Raw genomic sequence first — 23,521 nt, 5'->3', positions numbered from 1 at the left:
CTGATCCTGTAAAGACTTATGCACACACTTAACTTTAGACATGAGACAGTCTCACTGACTTCAAAAGGGACTAGTTATATATGTTCAATTAAATGTATCAAAGTGAAGGATCAAGACATTAATTAGTATATTAGGTGTTTAATTTTTTTTTGCTTGGTTTTCTTCATCAATAAAATTTTGTGTAAAAAAGCTCCCATCTCCACTGAAATAGGACATGTTGTACCTTGAAGATCTAGTAAAATGAGCTATAGCTAATAAATGGAGGTTTGGCTCAATAGAGCTTGCATTAATATACTGCAGTTAGGGAAAGTAATTTTAACTATCAATAGGAAATTGGGAGGAACATGCTTATTGACCATTAACACTGAAATACATGTGTTTGTAGATATGCAACTGGACATGACTCAATACCGTACATGGCGAAAATCACATTTCCATTATTGTACCAAGTTCACATTCATATTCTGTCAGATTTTAATCTCCATAACTTATTCAGCCACACTTCAGTGTGGGCACTTTTAGGTACTTCAACAGAAGATACTGATAAACTGGAGGTAATTCAGAGTTGAGCTACCAGGGAGATAAACAGCAAGGTGGAGAGGACAAAATGATAATCTTAAATTAAATATATACAGTTTAGGTTAAAAATTAAGCAGTTAAAGTACAGTTGGAAGAAACAACATTAACAAGGAGGGGTGAAAAGAACAAACCAGGTTAAATTCAGGAAGGGCAATACTGGGGACAGTTTTTCTATGCTTCATTTCAGTATTACAGAGCAATGCTAGGAAAATATTTAAAGCTTAGTGTGGCACCCACAAAAAGGTGCTGAGGGTTAAAAACAATTATGAAAGTTGTAGCCCATAAATGGTTTTAAAATCATATTTGGCATCCAAATGATTATACATTGTTCTGATTGCACCATACCAGCTCTTACCTTAAGAGCTGCAAGCTCCTCCTCTTCTGAAAATCTGTATAAAAGTGTAACTGAAAATGCAAGTATCTGATTGGCTATTTCTCTTGGAAACTCATTTAAGTTGATCTCTCCATGGCTTAAATGATCTCTTATACGTGGACCCTCTTGGTGGTTCAAGAAATCCCAAAGGAATTCCTGTGGAATCATGTGTGGACAAAACTAAGTAAATAGCACAATTCTACAGAAACCCTAATAAGCATACAATTCTTGGGGTACAAAAGGCACTTAGGCCCATATGAAATGGAGCACTTAGAGGGGCAAGAGGAACACCTCTTAAACCCCACTTCTTTAAAAAAAAGGCAACTCCCATCTTGGGAAAGGTCTGACGAGAGGTGAAAAAACAAAACAAAACAAAACAAACCAACACCAGCGCACAATCAACAAAAATAGCTGAAAATGACTAAATTTAAGCAAAGGCTCCTGAGTCTATACTTTATAGCTCTGTCAGATAGAGTGGAATTGAGGGTCAGAAACAATGAAGTAGTCTGGATGGCAATATGATAAACAATGGTTAAAAGGAATAAAGTCAAGATGTTCATAATAAATAGCCACCTTTCCATAAAAAAAAAAAATTAATTCCTGCTGGCAGTGAGTTTCTTGATGCCAGGTAATAAAGCCAATTCCCTACAAAAACAGATGCTCTCAAGTTAGGTTTCCTCTTCAACATTCTGTGCTGTTTTAGTTAATCTTATATTTATATGCCAAGTATTATTTTGCCTCTTTCATATTGAAGCAGGATCGGGACATTGGACTGTAAGCTCCTGGGGACATGATCTTCTTATGTCTAAGGAATCTATTACACTTTTAGCACTATCAATTATAAAATGTATTGCTAAATAAAAAGCATTTAATACACTTACCATTGAAGACTCTCCAAGAATTAGAGGAAGCTGATTGATTTCTTTGTCATTCAGCTGTTTTGTTAGCATCTAGAAAAAAAATCATTTGAAATTGAAGACAACTTAATGTTTAACAAACCCAAAGTTATAAAGCTAAATGAAAAATACTGACTATAATAGTAAGCATCCATAACATTAAACTACCACCAAATCTCCATCACCTAAGTTAACTGTTTTATTTAGCAGTGATGGACAATATGGGATAACAAAATACGTTGGCTTTTGAAGAGTAAAATAGGAAAGAAATGGGTTATTATAGGCTGTTTGCTTCTGTGTACATTTGCATTTATTTTGAACAGGTGACCCTATGCAGATAAAAGAGCATATTTTGTTTTTATTAGTGACATAAAATAAAGCTGTTTACAAGAAATTAAGTTATCACCTACTCATCAAATAAGTAACAGGGACATACAAAATACTGCACTCTCCAGCTTTGGATTCTGTATTCCATTCTGTTGCAGCTTTTGGGACTAAACTACTTTCCTGATTTTATGTATTGCAAAGCCACTGTGCTTTGGAAACAGATCAATTAGTTAATAAGAGGACTGAAAGAATTCTAGTTTATTTCAGATAAAAACAATAATGGAGTCACAGTGTAGATCAATACCAAACATTTCATGTTAGTCATGATCTCTCATTAAGGATTATAATTTATTGTTTGTATCAAGCCCCAAGGACTGGTGACATAATATCCCTTCTTTGTACATCACTGCTTCAGTCACACTTAGAATACTGGGTACATTTTGGAGCACTTTAATGGAAAATAAATATTGATAAGATGGGGAAAATTCAGAGTTGGGTTACCAAGAAGATAAAGGACCAGAAGGAAAATACATAGAAGTGTAGACTGAGGAGCTGCCAGCAGTTTATAGATGTCGTAGTGAGTCTTATTTTTCTGTCTCTGCCACCTCAGGTCTGTGAAATCTTTTCTCAACTTCAAAAAGTTCATGGAATTATCTTTATTTTCAAAAGACTTCAGCATGGCCCATTTTTATGATGATAGGCATTAGTATCTTTAAATTTATTTATTTCCCTCTTTCTCTGGGCTTGAATTCTATAATGAACACTTTACTGTAAAGAAATAACATGTGTTCAAATATTCCAAAAGATTTTACAGATAACTTACCTCATCAAAGGTGGTATAAAGAGAAGACGACTACAATAGAAAAAAATACCATAGTAATAATTCCATTTTCAGAAACAAAAAGCGGTGACACTAACTGCACTTACATATTGAATTGTTATTTAATTACCATGACAAACCAGAGTTGCTATAAATTGGAATCATCCCTTTAAGGTAAGAAAAGAGGTAAAAACAGCATAAGCAGTTTTCCACTCTAAGTTATTACATTCAAGTGGCAATGCCATACTGTTGTACTTTTCAAACCTCTGTAAACAAAGGAAGAGAGCTATCATGTGACACTCTAAAAGGCGTACCAGGGGTCTGTAAAAAGATCAAACTATATTGTTCACTTAAAAGCTACTTGTTTAAGTATAATATTAAACTATTTTAGGACATGTTTGAAGCTTGTTATTAATAATATATTAATAAAAGGTACCACGGTCATAAAAAACCCTACCTCAGCAGTTAACAGTCTATTTGGACACTTATTAACTGTGGTGAAGAGTAATCTAAGTCCAGTTTCCAGCTGAGGGAGTAACAGTATAACACAGTCAGCATACCTGCAAAATTAGAGGAATGCATGTAAGCTTTTAGTTTTTTCTTTAAACACACACTGATCTTTGTGGAAGCTATGGCTGTCCATAAGCACTTATTAAAATTTGTATTACAGTGGTACACTGGGCACCCAATCAAGATCAGGGTCAATTGTGTTGGGTGCAATAAATGACAAACCCTGCTCCGAAAATAGCTTATAATCTAAATAAAGACATGATGTGACAGGTTGGTGTAGCATATAATGGGAAGGGAAGACAGAACTAACACTGCATATGATTACACAGATCCGCAAACGTGCAAAGTTTGCATATTTCAATTTTTTTTTCAATTAATTTATTATAATGCTCTGTTTCTTGGTCTCAATTTTTCTGTGATTGTCATGTAAACTCTTACGCTGACTTCAAAGTCTAGTTTAGAATTCTGGCTGCCACTTGTCTATTGAAGAGGTCTGCTATTCTCTCATACAAGGGTTTCACATAAAAAAAGTGTAATATTTAATTCTGACACCATGCTGCATTCTAATGAAAACAGAGTTTAATGCAAATACACAGGACCCTCGCTAGAATGAGGGATTTGGGATCCATGTGTGGTACTGCGTTAAAATGAATTGCAATTAAAGTAATTAAATTTGGGATCCATGGCCGCGACCGCATTATATGCGAATTCGCGCTATATAGTCGCGCGTTCCAGTGAGGGTCCGGTGTACAATCAAACCTGAATGCCAGCTCCATGAATTGTACACTTGCATGAGGCTAGTCTAACACATTTAGATGCCATTAATGCTTCTGGTTCATAAGGCCTTGCAAGCTAACAGATTATTCCATAAATAATGGATGCCTGTGGTAAAAAAATCATTTTGAAATTAGTAAGGAAAAAAAAAAATGAAGGAAAATGTAATAGCGCAGTTCTGTTACCTGTGTTGCCTGAAAGCTGTTAGCGCAGCAATCCAAAATGGTAACATTGTTTTTAATACAAAACTGGATATCTTTGCTATTTCCTCCGTTAAGGAAAGTGCTTCATGATTAATGTCTACAAATCAGCAAAAACATTTGTTTAAATTAACAATATATACTGAAATGTAGAGAGTTAGACTTATTGAAGAGGAATTATTCAAAGCACTTCATTCGAAAATACAAATTATTTCCGCTTAATCTGTAGAGAGATCTAACAGCTATTCAATTACTTGGTTAAGCCTTTTAATGTTAACTAAATAAAGCTGTACAGTTAAAAACATTTTTAAGCTCAAAAACTGAGAAGAGTGATAATAAGATGCATTACCAGTGAGCTGTTGGACATGACAGACTAGAATAACGCATGAATTTTAAAAACTGGTTGCTGCCTACTGGCAAGGCTAGCATTCCACAGCAAGATTGACCTGAGTTCTGTGGCACTATGGTGGAAGTTCTGCATCACCTTCAGATAAATTTAGAAAGTGTAGGTTTTATTATTCATTTAATTTAATTAAGAGTCAGTATAGTAACCCCTGTGATAGTTCAATATTAATTCAATTTTGTGCTGTCCCTACATTTTCATTTTTCTGTGTCCCTCAAATTGTCATTTTTAGGTTTCATAGTTGACAACTCAACACAATAAATGCCTCTCAAAACCATTGTGTCAGGCAACCTGGACTCTCAGACATTACTGCATTGCCTTGCATTAGGTTCACATTATGAAGCTTTTCTCTGTAACCATAAGGACTAGAAATAACTTCTTTTCTAAAAGAAAGCTTAGATTCTGAAGCACAATGATATGGCAAAGGACAAATTCAGAAGCAGCTGTATAATTTTGTAATACTGGAGAGCTGAATGTTGGGCTGGATTTTGCCTTCAGAGGCCTGGGTGGTTCCACCAGCAGAATGAGAGTCCACCTGGAAGTGGGTCAATGTAACACAAAAGTGTCCATAACCCCCATTAAGCTGAAGGTCTTGGAGCATACTGGTGCCACCCACAGAGTGGGAGGCGTTGCCCAAGGAGGGACATAGCTAGGGAATCTAAGAAATTCCCCTCAGTCAGCCTCTACTAGCGGGGTTTCTAGAGAATCCTGGACAAAAAAAAAAAAAAGATGCTACTGCTGCCATATCCTGGGGCTTCTGCCAGAGAAGAGCACTACACCTTGCCCTCCCTCAGGACTGTTGGGTGCAGAATGAAGCCCTTCACAAGCCCACGTGGCTGAATGAAACACTGACTCTGCAAAGAGTTAGAATGCTTATAAACAAGCTTAGACTTCATGGGCTTAAATGCCCAATTTAGATTTTAGACATTCTTTTTCCATTTGTTTACATTCTACCTATTTACATGTATTTATTTACACTCTATTAAGTGTATTAAAAATATTTATGCAATTTACTTTCTTCATTTAACAGCAGTACACACAGATGTCTTAATTAAGGGCTCAGTCCTAGAACTGTGGAACAGCCATTGTTTCCAATGGTAATTTTCCGTTTACAAAGAATTCAGGAGCCAATCTTAAAATGTCACAGCTTGTTAACAATTAGATACTTGCCTGGAAAAATGTCCAACTCCTTTAAGTTAGTGAAGGCTATATAAGGTCGATGTACTAAAATGGTTTCAGTTTGCAATAGGTATATCTTTAGCAACTGGCCCAATCCTGCAGTTAAAATAAGCAGCATAGAGCAATATCTAGGGGAAATACCACAACATCACAATATGTTAGAAGGGAAATTGTACATATATTCCAGAAAAATTGATGTTTGTGGCACGGGGACATTCTAAAGAAATCTCCATGCACAAAATCTTGAGATTATTGCCTTTTTAAAGCAACAAATCCAATCCTCCCTCTCTCCCTGTCACCTGAGTGCAAATACCTAACATCTGATTCGGTGAAGGAAAACATAAGGAATTATAAAAACCCACTTTCGAGCTGTGTCTGTTAGCTTTTCTATTTACCCCATTCCCGTACCTTTTGCACTTGCTTATTCCCACTGCTGCTCAAATCACTTTCTCTAACACACAAGGCATCAGGTTTCTGAAAAACAGCACTGACTCACTCACTTCCCTATCAGCACAATTAAATACATTAAACTCAAAGTTTAACACCAAAGCAAAAACAGCCCTTGAATAAATTCCCCACTCACCCAAACACAAAATGAAACTTGACTAACCAACTGAGACATATCTGGAGCAGAGCTGGGAAAATCATTGGCCATGGCAGTGCTAGTACAAGGCAGCAGTTTTAAAAAATAAAATTGTGAAGTGTTGCCATGAGTTTCCCCTGTGCTCTGCCCTGCCTCCATTCAACCACAAATACAGACTCTGTTCACTAGTTTCATTTAGGGTTGAAATAGTCAGTTGGAAGCGGATTGGTAAAAAAAAGGAAGTGTACCAGTTTTTCATTTCAAGAGAGAGAGCTATTGGTTATGCTGAATGCTCCTCTACAGCTTGCAACCTGACAGACCAAAAAAAAAAGAGAGACATTTGGAAACACTTCACTGGTAACTTACTTTGCAGGAATTTCCTGAGGGGAAGCAAATCCATGCCACAAAATGTTACGGAGATTTAGACCATATGGAGACCCAATGAATACTCTTAGCACATTCATCTAATTGGGACAGAGGATAATTACTACATAAGGAAATATATATTTCAACTTTTGTATGCCCTTCTCCTCCTAGAAAATGTGAAAGACTATTTTAGCTGATATTAATATCTTCAAGGAGCGTCCTTAAGCTTAGCCCCATCAAGATGATTGATCATGGTTTACAACAAAAGCCACAAAAATAATTCACTCGTGATGCATGCCACACTCTAAAAGAAGGGTTTTTTCCCTATTTTGTTTGTACTTTACTCAGTTTTTTATGGGAAAAAAAAAAAATAGGCAAAGCCCGTCTATCACTAGTTACAAACTATGCTGGATCAGGAAGAACAAACAAATGGGACCAAATTTTGCTCAATATTCTAGTGTATAAATCCCCAATAATTTAATATAAATCAATACATTTATACTAATGTAACAGAGCAGAACTTGACCCAAGAGTTGGAACTTCTTTAGTCAGGTTGGATCTTCCAGATTCACGTCCACAAGAGAAAAAAAAAGTCTCAAACTCTGCTGATTGTTTATTTGTGAAACTTGGATTGCATGTACTATCAAAACCCAAAGGTCATCCTTATGAAATATATGTTATATATTGGTTTAAACTACTGTATAAATACACAAACACACTAAACCTCTGAAGCAATATCAAATAACTCATGTCTGTATTCCCACTATCTCTTTTTAGAAGTGAAAATTCTTTGAGCAGAAACTGTAACTTTTCTCTTGTTCACATAAAAAGCCTAGCATGATGTAAGCACTACCAGAAAAATACCATACCCTTTTTTTGGCCAGCTGCTCTGCATCACTATGAAAATTACGACTTCTGGGAACTTTAGAAGGCATTTCACAACAACATAGTGGCAAATTCTTTTAAAACTAAGCTGTTTGGATGTGACATCTTCTGGCTTGTATTGGACTATTATAGTTTGTAACATTGCATTCTAGAAGCCATAAACCTAAAATGTTTAAATTTCTGTAATGTCTGATGTTAATTTTCACATATGTAGATTTTTGGTTGGAGACTATACAGAATATAAGAGCATTAATATATGTACATCACCATAAAAACATATTTCCACTTAAGATTAAAATTTTAGCTAACATTCTTGCACTGTTCCCTCCCCCAGTCGACTACTTGTTGTAATTAAGTAACATTTGGAAAGGGATATCAACTATGTACATACTACAATATTTACAAACGCTTGTTCAACTTAAGTTGTAGTTTGCTTGGAACCTAGTCATCTTATAAAAAGGACAATGCACCTCACATGCAGTATGAACTGACTTCAAAAACCATATACTCACCACAGATTGTCCAAAGACTGTAGCAAGCTCCTGAGATGCAAGCAAATCTCTTAAAAGGAATGGACAGTCCTTACCAATTAGTAAGAAAACCTAAAAAAATCAAAGCAGGATATTGTGAAATAAAGATGGATATATCCCAATATATATTTAAATATTTCAAGTATACAACTATTTCATTTCTACATTCACACTCAGTTCAACTAATAAAACATTTAAAACAAACCCTCTACTTTGAAGTTTCATGAGATGATAACAAGGACAAATTGGAATAAGAAACTCTATCATGAATCAAATCATCTAAATCATAGACTCTTACATAAGTCGTTTCTCTGATTCCAGTGCCACTTTAATTCCAGTACTAGAAAGAAGATAGACAAACCCTAACTAGAAATGAATTGGTAAATTATTTCTACAAAGAGGCAAGAATTTGGTGAGGAAGAGGCATGGCAAGAAGCTTAGTGGAGAGAATGTAGAGTACAAAAAAGGGGTGGGTGCGGAGGCACCTCAACAGCGGGTTTAAGCACACAATCCAATAGCATTTACTGGAAAAGGCTAAGTGAGGCTCATGAATTAGGACATTCCTGAGGACCTGCTATGAGAGTCAAATGTAGTTCCGGAGTTCCGTGAAGAGCCACCAACCAGCTACAGATCAGATCATATGCCCAATTTTTCATTTCTCCAATACTGGAAGCCAAAGCTGGATTTTTGATGTAGTAAAGAAACTGAAGAATTCTTCAGAGACCATCTTTTCTCTAGACATTATTCCAGGAACACAGGCTGGGAGTTGTGAACTTTTACTACTGAGAAATTAAATTTTAGGATACAAGGGCAAAAGGCGTGCAACATAAAGGCAAACCATTCCTTGTTCTTAAAGACCACTTTGGCCAAAATATAGAACAAAATTGTTTTAAACTAGTGGGCACCATAAAGGAATTTGCATGAAAAGCAAAGCCAAAGCAGTAAAATTACTTCTATTTCATGTAGAAATGGACTCTGCAAGCAGCCCAACACTCTACAGTATGCTATAAAATAAGAAATCTGGAGACAAGCTTCCAGTTAGTGATCAGATTTTATTTTCAGGCTTCCACGGGTCATACAGAGAAACAGGTTGGGGGTCTTTTAAGTCACAACAAGATATTTTACTGTTCTAATATCCTTAATTAATTAGTCAGTCTCCTTTAACCTTGTAATTAGGTCAAGAACGGAAATTACCAGCTGGCACCCAGATTTCAAGGCAGTATATGAGGCTTATATCTTACAGGCTGCCCTATCTATTAACAGATACAACAGAATCCTAGTTTCAACTATAGTAAGATCTGCAAGCACATTTCTTAGCTTCTTAAACCAAAACTTCAGCACAGCCTTAACTGTTTGCACTTACATCACCCAAGGCTCGCTCCAGACAGGATGTTAGTTTCATTAAGCTAAGTGCAATTGCTGTAGCTTCCATGCTCTCCAGTGCAGCAAACACTTCAAGAAGTAGCTGTGAGGTCAGAAGAGAGGGGAAAAGTTATGTTTCACACTATCAGTGAACTTACATAAAAACTGAAGAAAGCTGTCAAACACATACAAACCAATAGGGTTAGCTGAAATGAAGTCTCCCAAGTTTTTCCTCAAAGATTTCCCCCACCACTCATATACAAATATATAAAGACTTCTCTGTCCATGAGACCAGATTGCAGAAGAAGTTGGCAAGATCACCATTTTAACTCTCTGTTCATGCAGTACCCAGACTTTGATTTCTGACACAGAAAAACAATTCAACAAAAGAAGGACCCTTACAAAGAAGCAAACAAACATATTAGGCTTCACAGAAAAGCAAAGACAGTCCTACTCATCTGTTGGCACGGGCCAAAAATATTTAGTAGATTTTTTGATTGTGATAACATGGATAAATTGTAGCATATTTCAGCATAGTTCTTACCCTATTACTTCATAGGATGCCAATTAGTTTCAAATTCTGAAAGCTTCAGAGGGTATTTTGCTTTGCTGTTTACTTTTGTGTAATCTGGTCCCAAACTCTTCAGACAGCTGCATAATTTAAAATATTTACTGCCAATATTAGTTTTCATACCTCCGTACAGTTTGTCCACTGGAACCACAATGAGTATTGAACTTCAAACTGTTCCATGGTCAGGGATTGTAGATGCAAATGAACAGATTCACATAAAGGTCCTAACAGCTGCACACTTTTTATGTAATCCACATTTTGATCTTAAAATTAAAAATAAAAGGGTGGTCACAGCAGCGAAGTTCAAAAGGTCCACTGTCTCAAATCCTATGGAGAACTAAACTTGTTCTCGTCAGGCTATATGTTTTAAAAATCAAAAGTCCCTCTCACCCTACACAGATTATTCTGCCAGGTCAATAGGACACTTGTAGTAGATGGAAAATGAAGGAAAGGTTACAACGGAAAACAAGACAAGAATAAGTACCTATCCTAAATAAGGAAAGGTAAAAACTTTTTTTAAATTTAAGGTATGCAAGCTAAAGGGATTTTTTTAAAGCCCTGTTCCAATGGAAAAACTCATTCATATGAGAAAAAAATACTTCCAGATACTTGTCTTATCTAATAACTTGAAATACAGGTAGTTGCTTCTCTTTCCTACATACTCTAAAGAGATTTCCTGTTTGACAGTTATCATGAATGTCATATTCTAATATTTTGCCTCTATGTTTTACAGATAAAAACAACTTTAAACTGTGTGTTTCCAAACATGGGCTCAGACAATTTCTTAGGTATCTAAACATTGTGTGCTTACAAAATGCAGGAGTAGAAAGGGAGGCTGAGCTTGCAGAACCTAGTTTTAAGGGATTTCATAAAGGTCACAGAGATGGGAACAGAACCCAGAACTCCCAGCCCCATGCCTTAACTACAGGACCATCATTTTTGGAAGGCCAGTACATTCACCCATAAGTATAAAGTGGCCGGGAAGAGAGAAGAGATAAGCAATATATCAAGTTGCTCAACAAAGTATTTGTTACAAAAATAAATGGTGCACAAATTAAAGATATATTGCAGAGGGCCGAGTAGAATAATGATTTATAATGCACTTGCCTATTATCTCTACCAACTCCAGTACAGAGACAAGTAATAACGTCTTGCATAAATGACATGAGAAAACGAATCATAAAACCACCATATGAGTTGGTATAATTGGCAGTCTCTCAAACAAAGGTGGGAATGATAGCTGTGCTGGGATCAGGATAGAAATGACAAAGCTGTAAAGGCTGCTTGCTACAGGTCCTGCTGACATAATGGACCAGATTCCTAGCTCATGTAAGTAGGTGAAACTCCATTGACTTCAACTGAAAAGTGTCTGGGGATATGACCCAGTACATGTACTTTTTTTTTTTTTAAGTGTTATATCAACTCTTCTCTTTAGGATCAAGTTAGCATGCCATGGGGGAAAAAATAACATCCCCTGTAAGCTGTACTCACATATGTAACTACTACACATGACTGAGGCAGACAACGTAACTTCTCTCATTTCTACCATCCCTGGAACCAAGTGACAGCATTTGTGCTACAGCAGATTTATCAAATGAAAATTCAGCAGGTTCACCTTGTTGCTCTTTTTCCATTGTGGCTAAAGTATTATAAAATGCTTCAGAAAGAAATACTACCTCTATATAACTGGTGTGCTAGGAATCAGCACAGGGGGGAAGGGGGGGAGCAACAATCCAAGGGCAGGTATCAGAGTCTTTCAGATTTCTTGCAAGAGGGGTACAAAGAAAAACAACATCTGGCTGGGAGGGGAAATCCACAAGAGAGGTAATTTTAAACCTATTCTCTCCGTACCAATTAATTTTTCATCCAGCGACCAGGATTTTAAAAAAATCAGATAGTATTTAAAGTATATATTCTATGTTTTGGTTTTTACCATTTCAATGGGGTTTTTTGTTTACCCCCCTCCCGCAATAAAGATTTAAAGCTCTTTTTAAAAGTGAATTCTGTAACACAACCTGTGATGCAGCTGTTGCTGTACTATAATACAATGTCCTAACCATGCTAGGTCTACCTCAAAACTGCATTTTGTTTTTGCTTTCAGACACAACACACAATAGCTCTAAAGCAAACACTGACCTGATTCAAGGTAATACACAAGCTCTGTGATTGTTCTCCAACATACTTCACCATTTTCAGACACAATACTATTAACAGAATGGCTGTCTATCTCAAATCCAAGTTTGCAAACCATATAATGCACTGCAGGGGAAAGACAGCTGGTGACTGGGTCAGCTAGTGACATCTGGAACACAAAACAAAGGGTACTTCCGATTATCAGGAAAAAGAGTATAAAACAAGTCACTACTTAGTGATTGCATCCGATGAAGTGAGCTGTAGCTCACGAAAGCTTATGCTCAAATAAATTGGTTAGTCTCTAAGGTGCCACAAGTCCTCCTTTTCTTTTTCCGGATACAGACTAACACGGCTGCTACTCTGATACTTAGTGATACTGTAATCTAAAGTATGTGTTTACAATTGTGTTCAACATGATGATCCAACTAAAGTCCATTCAATACTATAATCAGGGGCATCATTTCAGAAAAAAATGGGGGAGGGAGAGACAGCAAGGTTGTGTCAGCATAGGAAAGTTATATGTGATTACATTATGCCCTGGGAGGGGCCAACAAGTGGCGCATACAGATGTATGAAAAATCTGGGGGAGAGCAAACCCTAAATTCTGGGACAACAACTGCCCCCCCTCCCTCAATAGCAAAGGATGCTATAATACAAGTTCCCACCACATATGTGAGAGCAACCTAAATGAGCAGAACAACACAGGATGGTGAGGATGTAGAAGGAGAAAGAAGAAATAGTGTATTTGCATCATCTTCTCACACTTCAGAATAGAACTCCTGAATGGGATCTCTCTTCTGTAAGGTGTGAAGAAAGTAGAATAAAGAACAGAACCAGCATCCATTTCAACATCTCCTGCTTACCTCCTGGATTTCTGTGGGAATTAATACTGCTTGAAGCATTGTTTACAAAGGGTGAAACCATAGGCCCTGAAGTTCCTTTGAGAAAATAAAAGTGTCTTGCAGAATTTACATGCTCCAGAGTGAGCAAAGGGAATGACAAATTCTATGCATAAACAGCTTCCAAACCACTATAAACAGAAAAGCGAAATTATTCCAAAGCAGAAGTATAAATCCAATTACCAGTAAGTTTAAAATTAACAATGAAAGTGCTGAAACTTTTTTTGAAGAGTGCACTGAACTATGAAAAATGAGCAGTATGACGGGAAATGAAGTAGTAAATATCCAAATGTCTACCCACAAGTAACCCACATGCATTCAGGTTTTACCTGAAGACAGATGGATTCACTTGTGACATTTATTTAGATACATCTTGTGCCTATCTTAAGTTCTAAACACCACAAGCTTAAAAAAAAATGGATGTTTTTAATCCAACACAACAGTTCAAATCCAAGCACACAATCTCTCTCTTAGTAGGCTCATCACAAGAAAGAAAGAAAGAAAAAAGCCCCAAGACTCCCATTACTAAATACCTTCTTACCATCCCCCACATATCAACCGACAGTTTCCCTACATGCTACACAAATAGGAGTATTTTACTTAGGCTTTCAGAAGGCCTTTGACAAGGTCTCTCACAAGATGCTACTAAAGAAACGAGTCATGGACTCAGAAAATAGTCTTGTCATGGATGAAAAATGACCAAGACAAAAAACCAAGCAGACAAATGGCCAATTTTCATCAAGCCAGTAGTTTACCAAGTTTCCATATTAGGTCTAGTGTTGGTTAATATATGCATTAAATTATGTGGGAAAGGGGGAATAAGGAGTGAGAAAGCAAAGTCTGCAGATAACACAGAGTTAAAGTCCAGAGACGACTGAGGAACTTCAGAGTGACTTCCCCATACTGGGTAAACGGGCAACGTGATGATAGATGAATTTCAATATACATTGGAAGGAAATATTTGAACTAACAGACCTTACAGGATTTTGTAATATGTTAGTCTAATCCTGGTTACTGGGCTCAATGCAAGGATACGTGGATTGGGTTTAGTGCCCTGTGATGTGCAGGTCAGACTAGATTATTAATACAATCTGGTGGTCCATTCTGGCCTTAAATTCTATGATTCTATAATCAGAGGCATAGAAAAACTCTCCTATGAAGACACTGAAAAAATTAAGATAATTTCCTTTAGCAAGGAAATGAACAAAACTGGGTCTGATAAAAATATATAATTAGTAGTGGTGAGAAACTACGAACTAGGAGCTACGTGAGAAAGACCCCACTACCAAAAGGAAACAATTCCTGAAAGCGAAAGGTGGCAAATTCAAAACTGATCATTAGATTGTGGAACTCATTGTCACGGGATATTGACTCTTACTAAATGTTTGGCCTTAAGAAAGATTGATAATAAGAATACTGAGTTACAACAATTATTGCAAACAGTTCTAGAAGGGATTAAAATCTCATAGTTCATGTTTTAAACTGCTCTCTTGCTATTAGGATGAGACTTTCCTGGGGACCGATTGTGATGGGTTGGGTCACAGAAACCCGCTTAGGAACTGCCACCTGATGTATTGAGACTACCTCTAAGCCAATATGCTGAGACTACCTCTAAACTCATTTTCCCTGCCTGCTTGGGACTTCAGTACCCTGCCTTGTTGTGCCAGACACGCTACCCTGCTACAAACACAGACCCAGGGCTGAGCCACGTCCCCCACAAGCTGCAGGCTTAACTGAAAACAGCTTAAGAAGTGTTCCTCTCTCCAGCACTCAGATACCCAAATCTCAATGGGGTCCAAACTCTAAATAAATCCATTTTACCCTGTATAAAGCTTATACAGGGTAAACTCATAAAGTGTTCACCCTCTATAACACTGATAGAGAGATATGCACAGCTGTTTGCCTCCCCAGGTATTAATACATACTCTGGGTTAATTAATAAGTAAAAAGTGATTTTATTAAATACAAAAAGTAGGCTTTAAGTGGTTTCCATGTAATAGACAGAACAAAGTGAATTACCAAGCAAAATAAAATAAAACAGGCAAGTCTAAGCCTAATACAGTAAGAAAGTGATTATAGATGAAATCTCACCCTCAGAGATGTTCTTTTACAGACTAGCCTCCTTCTAGTCTGGGTCCAGCAATCACTCACACTCCTGTAGTTACTGTCCTTTGTTCCAGTTTCTTTCAGGTATCCTTCGGGGGTGGAGAGGCTAACTCTTGAGCCAGCTGAAGACAAAATGGAGGGGTATCCAGGGATTTATATAGTTTCTCTCTTGTGCATGAAACCCCGCCTCTCCCCCTGTGTAGAATCACAGCTCAACATGGACTTTTGGAATTACATGGGCAAGTCACATGTCCATGCATGACTTAGTCGTCTACAGGCCAAACCGAAAGCTCAGATGTGGACTGGCGTCTATCAAGGTCTATTGTTAACCAAGTACTTGCATTTACTTGAATAACCCCTTCACACTATGTTGACCAAATCTGCCTTAGGTGCTCTCTACTGCAAACACTTTAAATACAAGCACAGAGCCAAAGCTCATAACTTCAGATTTAAAAATGATACATGCATATGAATAGGATGAATACATGCAGAAGAACATAACTTTTGAAGATATGTTACATGACTTATCTAGCATAAAACATATACCAATTATGTCATATTTACACTCATAAGCATATTTCCATAAAGCAACATCACACCGATTATTCCACATCTGCTTATTGGGGGTACTGGCTTTTTTTTTTTCCTCTGCTGCTGGCCACTCTCAGATGCAGGATATTGGACTAGATGGACCATTAGTCTAATCCAACATGGCAATTCCTATAGTTCTAACTAAATCAGAGGAAAATGTGGCAAACATTTGATTTTGTTTGGGAATAGGGGTGACAGACTTCAAAATATTTATTAATTATAAAAATTAAACATACAAAAATATTACCACACGCTGTTTTACATATATTGTTTGAGAATTTAATTACAATTAGTAAATCAATAGGAAACACACACACAGGTGATAGAAGTTTCTATGCTGTATACTAACTTCATTATATTTTTCTCCTAGAGATCCAGGCAATAAAAGTTACCAGGCTGAACCATTTTCTGCACGTATTTTCAACAGTAAAGAGTCCACTTTAGTCTTGTATAGAGGGTTCTTTCATGTCTGGAGAATAGTTTTGGATAGATGGCTCCTCAAAGTCCAGACTTTTAGTACTTGAAACTAGTATGGGAATGTCACGTATTATGGCCAGAAGGGAAGTATCCAATAAAAATTCCTACCTCATAAGCAAAGAGTAAGGAATTGACGCAAGTTTATTTGTGGCTCCAGGCTTTGCTCTAGATGTTTAGGAAGTTATTTTCTCCCCGCTCCTCTGTAGACAAAGTTTAGGGCAAAGGCAGCAAGTAGCCTGTAAACACCTCCCACCTTGTTGAAAGTACTTTTGTTCACTCATGTGTGCGCTTGCCAAGAAAAACTTCTGCTCTTTTCTTCTTTCTTCAGCCCTCTGTCCCAGCATATACCCAATATATTCATCCCAGAGTTAACCCTTGCTCTTACCCAAGTTTTAACCCAATGCTGTTATGGTTCATACACAAGAACTTTTTACCTGAGTTTGGAGGTGCTTTCTTCCCCAGCTAGCTAGCACAGCTGGGTTAGAGTTCAAGTTCTGCTTTAACTCTGTCTGAAACCCACACGCTTTTACAGTGAAGACAAGCAAAATCACACTAGTGCTGCTAATTCTCCAATGCTTTCCCAGTTCCCCCAAAGGATAGACAAGTTGTCCCACAACTGACTGGGAAAGAATTCTAGAGCACCTTGTTACAAAGAATGATAGCATATGCTGCTGACACACACACAGGCAAGTCCAGAAACAGCGAGGACACAGTAATTTGGGCATAGCTGTGCAATGGTGATGTTCACACATAGGTTAGGGTAAATTCGGGGCTTGGCTACATTTGCGAGTTACAGAGCATTAAAGGAGCCCTGGGCCCACTTGCTCACTACCCGGCCACACTGGAAAGGCACATAGAGCGCACTGACTCCACGGCTGGTCCGCTCCTGGTACTCCACCTTGGCGAGTGGAATAACGTTTTGTGCGCCCACGCTGGAGCGCCGCGGCACCAGTGTGGATGCCCTGGTCTGTTACTGTGCTCTGATCGGCCTCCAGAAGTGTCCCACAATGCCTGTTCTAGCCCCTCTGGTCATCATTTTGAACTCTACTGCCCCGCCCTCAGGTGACCAACCGTCAGACCCACCCTTTAAATTCTCTAGGAATTTTGAAAATCCCCTTCCTGTTTGCTCAGCCAGGCGTGGAGTTCTCTCAGTGAATCTTTCCAGGTTACCATGCCTCCACGAGCCAGGCGATCCCCAGTATGGAGCAATGGCGAGGTACTGGACCTCATCAGTGTTTGGGGGGAGGAAGCTGTCCAGTCCCAGCTGCGCTCCAGCCATAGGAATTATGATACCTTCGGGCAGATATCAAGGGACATGATGGAAAGGGGCCATGACCGGACACACTGCAGTGCAGGATTAAAGTGAAGGAGCTGCAGAATGCCTACTGCAAAGCCTGCGAGGCAAACAGCCGCTCCAGTGCTGCCCCCACGACCTGCCATTTCTAGAAAGAGCTGGACGTGATACTTGGGGCCGACCCCACCTCCACTCTGAGTATCACAATGGCCACTTCAGAGCTCAGCTCAACAAGGTGGGAGGAGGAGGAGCAACAGCAGCAGCAAAGCGGGAGTGAGGGTGCTGAGGCGGAGGAAGACACCCCGGAATCCCTCGATGCATGCAGCCAGGAGCTGTTCTCAGGCCGGAGGAGGTAGCCAGTCGTGGCAGCTGGTGCTTGGGGAAGGACAAACACCAGAGGAGGTTCCCGGGAAATGGTTTTTATTTTGGGAAGAAAGTTATTTGGTGTGGGCTTTTGGGGTGAGGAGGGTTAGGGCGGCATACATGCCTAGATGCAGAATAGGGCATTGATGTGCTCTCTCAGATCGTGGTAATCGACCTCAGTGATCTCTTCAAAAGGTCTCATCCAGAACTTGGGCAATTTATTTGCACAGGTTTCTTGGGAGAGCCACTGTGGTCCGTGTCCCAGTAAGGCTAACTTGCCCCTCACGGCACAGTGCCGCGGACAGGGGGACCATTGCTGCACACAGGCAAGCTGCATATGGGCCAGGGCGGAATCCTCATTGCAGTAGAAGACCCTCCCTTGCTTCCCAGGTCACCTTCAGCAGCGAGTTATCTTCCAGGACGAACTCCTGTGGAAAATGTGGGGACAGTGTTCAGTATAGGGGCCCCCTGCCGCTGTTGGCTCTCCCCAAGGCACAGAGACCCAGAGGACAGTACAGCCGTGAAACGATCAGTCATGCCTGACCCTATGCTTACTCACCATTTTGGGGCTCCTGTGGGTGATGTGCGCTCGCTTTGGGATGGGCTATTGTGTATACTGTGCTTGCCCTTAAGTACGGGGGAATCATTGCTCTGTCTGGTGTGAACCATGCTGCCTCTGTAAAGGCAAAATGCAACACTTAACAGATGCAACCTTGAGATCTCAGCTGTCCATGTTATCACCGGCCGAAAGACTCCAAAGAATCAGAAAAAGGCCACGTAGAAGCGAGGAAAACATGTTGCATGAAGTAATGCAGCATCCAAGTAATGAAAATAGAAAAGTGCCGGAGTGGTGGGACAGCGAAAGGAGGATCCGCCAGCAGAATGAGGAGCGCTGGCAAAAAAGCGCGGTGCTTCAGCAACAAAGCACGGATCGGCTGATAAGCATAATGGAGCGCCAAGCGGACTTGATCCAGGCGCTCACAGCCATGCAGGTGGAGCACTACCGGGCCCGACCCCCCCTGCAGCCCTTGTCCCAAAACTCTTTCCCTTGTGCCCCCATGTCACCTCCAACCCACTTTCCCCAACATCCGGGTTCTTACCACCACTGGCTGCCTCCAACACCTGTAGCTTCATCTACCAACCCGGAAAACTGCGGGCTTGGCTACACTTACGTTTTATAGTGCTCTAACTTGCTGGTTCAGGGGTGTGAAAAATCACCCCCCTGAGCGCAGCAAATCCGAGCGCTTTAAAGCGCTAGTGTAAACAGGCTCCGAGCACCACAGCTCCCAGGGCTTGGAGCTAATCCCCTCGTGGAGGTGGATTACCAGGAGCGCTGGGAGAGCTCTCTCCCAGTGCTCACGCGTGACCACACTCGCACCTCAAAGTGCTGCCGCAGGAGCGCCCCCGCAACAGCACTTTGAAGTTTCGAGTGTAGCCATGCCCAAAGACCCTTACCCTCTGTACTCAACCACCATGCAGTATAGCCATCCTAAAGTGCAGCACTCATTGCACAGCACTCCAGACAGGAAGGCTGAGTATGATAACAGGACACATGCAAATCTGTGATTGTACCGTTCCCCACCCTCTTGCCCTTTCTGTTTCCCAAGCAGTTGTGTTTCTTTTCAATAAATGAATTCTCTTTTCAACAAATGGATTTTTTGGCTTTGAAAACATTCTTTATTATTGCATAAAGTAAAAGATACCTTAGCCCAGGAAAGAAACAGGCACTGCAAGTCAGCGTAGCAAACACAGATTCCTACTAACATTGGAACCGCTGCACTTCACTCGCGTGCAGGGCACCACACATTACTGGTGGCTTTCAGCCTCAAATTGCTCCCTCAAGACATCCCTAATCCTTGCAGCCCCGCACTGGGCCCCTCTACTAGCCCTGCTCTCTCTGGCTGTTCAAATTCAGCCTCGAGGTGTTGAACCTCCAAGTTCCATGCCTGAGTGAATCGTTCACCCTTCCCTTCACAAATGTTATGGAGAGTACAGCATGCATAACTGCAGGGATGCTGTCATTGACCAGGACCATATAGAGAGCACCAGCGATCCTTTAAATGGCCCAAAGCACACTCCACAGTCATTCTTCACCGGCTCAGCCTGTTGTTGAACCACTCCTTGCTGCTGTCAAGGCTCCCTGTGTAGGGTTTCATGAGCCTCGGCATTAAAGGGTAAGCGAGGTCTCCGAGGATCACAATGGGCATTTCAACTTCCCCTACGGTGATCTTCTGGTCTGGGGAAAAAGTCCCGCCTTGCAGCTTCCTGAACAGGGCAGTGTTTCGAAAGATGCGTGCGTCATGCACCTTTCCAGGCCAGCCTGCATTAATGTCAATGAAACACCCACGGTGATCCACAAGCACCTGGAGAATCATAGAGCAATACCCCTTCTGATTAACGTACTTGGAGGCTAAGTGGGCTGGTGCCAGAATTGGAACGTGTTCACCATCTATCACCCTCCGCAGTTAGGGAAACCCATTTGTGCAAAGCCATCCACAATGTCATGCACGTTACCCGGAGTGACGGTTCTTCTGAGCAGGATGCGATTAATGGCCCTGCAAACTTGCATCAACACGATTCCAAAGGTCGACTTCCCCACTCCAAACTGGTTAGCGACCCATCAGTAGCTGTCTGTAGTTGCCAGCTTCCAGATTGCAATAGCCACCCGCTTCTCCACCATCAGGGCAGCTCTCAAACTCGTGTCCTTGCGCTGCAGGGTGGGGGTGAGCTCCTCACACAGTCCCATGAAAGTGGCTTTTTTCATCCGAAAGTTCTGCAGCGACTGCTCGTCATCCCAGACTTGTATGACAATGTGATACCCACCACTCAGTGCTTGTTTCCCGAGCCCAAAAGCGGCATTCCATGGTGCTGAGCATGTCCGTGAATGCCACAAGCAAACTTGTGTCATATGCGTTACTCAAGTCGATATCATCGTCGGAACCCTCACTGTCACTTTGGATCATAAGGAATAACTCGACTGCCAAACGTGACGTGCTGGCGAGACTCGTCAGTATACCAGTTCAGCAGTTCAGGCTCCATTCCCGCAGACCAAAAGGGAAGACAGAGAGCGCAGTACAAAAAACGTTGAAAGATGGCTCCAAATGTGGACGGAAACACAGGGATTGCTGGGATGTGAACCGATGCATTATGGGGAGTTGGGACAGGACCCAGAATGCCCTGCACCTCCCGCCCCCTTCCTACAAGCCACAGTGCCAGAATGGGAAGAGGTGCTCTGTGGGATAGCTGCCCATAATGCACCACTCCCAATGCTGCTGCAAGTGCCGCAAATGTGGCCATGCCAGTGTGCTTGTGCCTGTCAGTGTGGACAGACTGCAGCGCTTTCCTTACTGCACTCTCCGAAGGCAGGTTTAACTCAAAGTGCTCTACATCTGCAAGTATAGCCATGCCCTGGGCGCAAATCACTCTGCAGTGAAGATATACCCGGTAAAGCAATAGGGAGTGGTCGCTTTATCCCAGTCATGCCATCTTTACTGGGCCTTCCACCAGTGCCACTGAATGTCCAGCTGAATCTAAGGAAGGACAGCCAAACAGACAACAGACCCTCCAAAGATGTGTTGTTCTAAGAGTGGCTCATTCCTTAAAGTAAGTGAGGAAGAAATAAAAGGACCACTTCCTTGGAGAAGGACAGAATCCTTCACTATAAGGATCTAACTGATCGCACCAAAATTCCTAGAAGCACTCTGTAAACATATAGTAAATTCAGAAGCAACCTACCCAGTGGCAGTTCGTTTTTTTCCTGAAACATTAACTTTCTGTACTACTAGATGACACATGGTTAAAAAGTGTATTTAACAGACAGCATTTTACATTGTGCATTTTTGCTACGCACCTTTTATTCAAGTTTTTTTAAAAATGAAAGCTGCTCCCTATGCTCACTTTAATGTAGTAATTAATAATATAAATCAAAGTCCACTTTCCTTGAAGTGACATATGCGCCTCACTCAGTCCGGTGCTGCTATGTCTCAAACTAGCCCAGTTTAAGAATCACGGAGATATCCCAGTGCGACACATCCTAGGGGTTAGACTGTCAGTGTCTCACGGAGTCTAATGTCTGTTTCACTGACACCCACAGAGCGCTGAAAAAACGCGTTAACCACCGGCTAAGAAACGCACCCCCGAGGGGATCCTCGTCCCAGGGAGCGAGGTGGCGGCGCGGCGCGGCGCAGCACCCTTGTGGCCCGTGTCACACAGAGCTTCCTCCCCATAGATCCGGTTAACCGGGCAGCGGAGCTGAGCGCAGCGGCGGTTTCGTGGAAGCAGGAGCCGTTACCCCGGCCGGGGCTCCCGCCTGCATCCAATCCCAGGCAGAGCCCCAGGCCCAGCCCCCTCGGGGGGCAGCGAGGCTGACAGTGGGTGACTCCGGCCGGGGCCACCCAAGAGATCGGGGGCAGGGGCGTGAAGCACGTTACCCGCCCCCGCCCAGGAAAGGGCGCGTCGCTGTGTTTCAGCTTCCCTCCCCCGCTCGGGACATCCAGGGCGGAGGCATCGCCCGCCCCAGCTCGCGCGGGACCAACGCTCCAAGGAGCCACCGCGCGCAGTTACCTCGCTGCCTTCCGCCTTCCTCCCCTGCCGTCGCACGCAACCGGTGACGCTTTGCCGTCCGCAGCCAATGACGACATCACGGCACGTGCGGGAAAGCCTCGCCCTGGCGCTGCCGAGTGAGGGAGGGCTGCGCAGCGCGAAGCTGGAACGCCGTAGTTGTAGCTGCCGTTGGGTGGCGGTTGGGGGAAGGCACCGAGCCCGGTCTCCTTCTTCGCAGGGGCGGGACGCGACACGTCAGGGCAGAAGCTATGGACAAACACGCGAAGGCGTCGAGACTTCTCTCGGGGGCGAAGGGGGAGCGGCGTTTAAGCATGTTCGAGAAAGACAGCGTGAGCAGTGCGCAGGCGCGGAGTGGGGAGGGGAGCTGGGCCATGTTGGGCCGGGAGGGGACTCGTGCACGCGCTTGGACAGGAGCGGCGGGTCGGGCACCTGTGGCGCAGGTCCCCGCGCTCTGAGTGAATAGAGCATAGTTGCGCATAGCCTCGGGGGGGGGGGGGGAGGGGCGAGAGACGAGGGAGTCAGTGGGCGTCTCCCGCCTCTGAGTGCAGAGGGGGCGGGAGGCTGAGGTTCCAGCACGAGCCCATTGGGGTGGCTTCTCCATTTAGAGCGCACCAGCCTGTCTGCCCAGCTTGCTTCCGGCTCTGCAGAATGTCATCGGTGCCTCCATCTGGTAGGGATCAGGCCTGGCCTGGGGCAGGGGTCACTGCACCCTCACCTCCAGACTCCCTGTTTACCGC

At 41.7% G+C, this 23,521-nt stretch overlaps 1 protein-coding gene across 8 annotated transcripts in view; it reads right to left on the bottom strand.

The window, feature by feature from the left end:
- Nucleotides 1–23,034, bottom strand: part of ERMARD (ER membrane associated RNA degradation) — a 31,609-nt gene extending 8,575 nt beyond the window's left edge. For 2 of the 8 annotated variants that reach the window (XM_073337976.2, XM_073337983.2), the window contains exons 1-13: nucleotides 22,785–22,880; nucleotides 15,482–15,618; nucleotides 12,495–12,660; nucleotides 10,482–10,621; nucleotides 9,789–9,890; nucleotides 8,408–8,497; nucleotides 7,011–7,108; nucleotides 6,053–6,189; nucleotides 4,465–4,579; nucleotides 3,453–3,555; nucleotides 2,999–3,028; nucleotides 1,834–1,902; nucleotides 935–1,108 (exon numbers count right to left, since the gene is read on the bottom strand). In XM_073337976.2, the coding sequence (XP_073194077.1) occupies nucleotides 935–1,108; nucleotides 1,834–1,902; nucleotides 2,999–3,028; nucleotides 3,453–3,555; nucleotides 4,465–4,579; nucleotides 6,053–6,189; nucleotides 7,011–7,108; nucleotides 8,408–8,497; nucleotides 9,789–9,890; nucleotides 10,482–10,621; nucleotides 12,495–12,660 (1,224 nt within the window). In that variant the 5' untranslated portion in view covers nucleotides 15,482–15,618; nucleotides 22,785–22,880. The other 6 variants (XM_073337978.2, XM_073337982.2, XM_073337980.2 and 3 more) reach the window with 6 other exon arrangements.
- Between the last annotated feature and the right edge of the window lie 487 nt (nucleotides 23,035–23,521).

Source organism: Lepidochelys kempii, chromosome 3, assembly GCF_965140285.1.
Source record: "Lepidochelys kempii isolate rLepKem1 chromosome 3, rLepKem1.hap1, whole genome shotgun sequence".
Lineage (NCBI taxonomy): Eukaryota > Metazoa > Chordata > Testudines > Cheloniidae > Lepidochelys > Lepidochelys kempii.
Note: the sequence above shows the minus strand (reverse complement) of the source record. Positions and strands in the feature narration are given on the sequence as shown.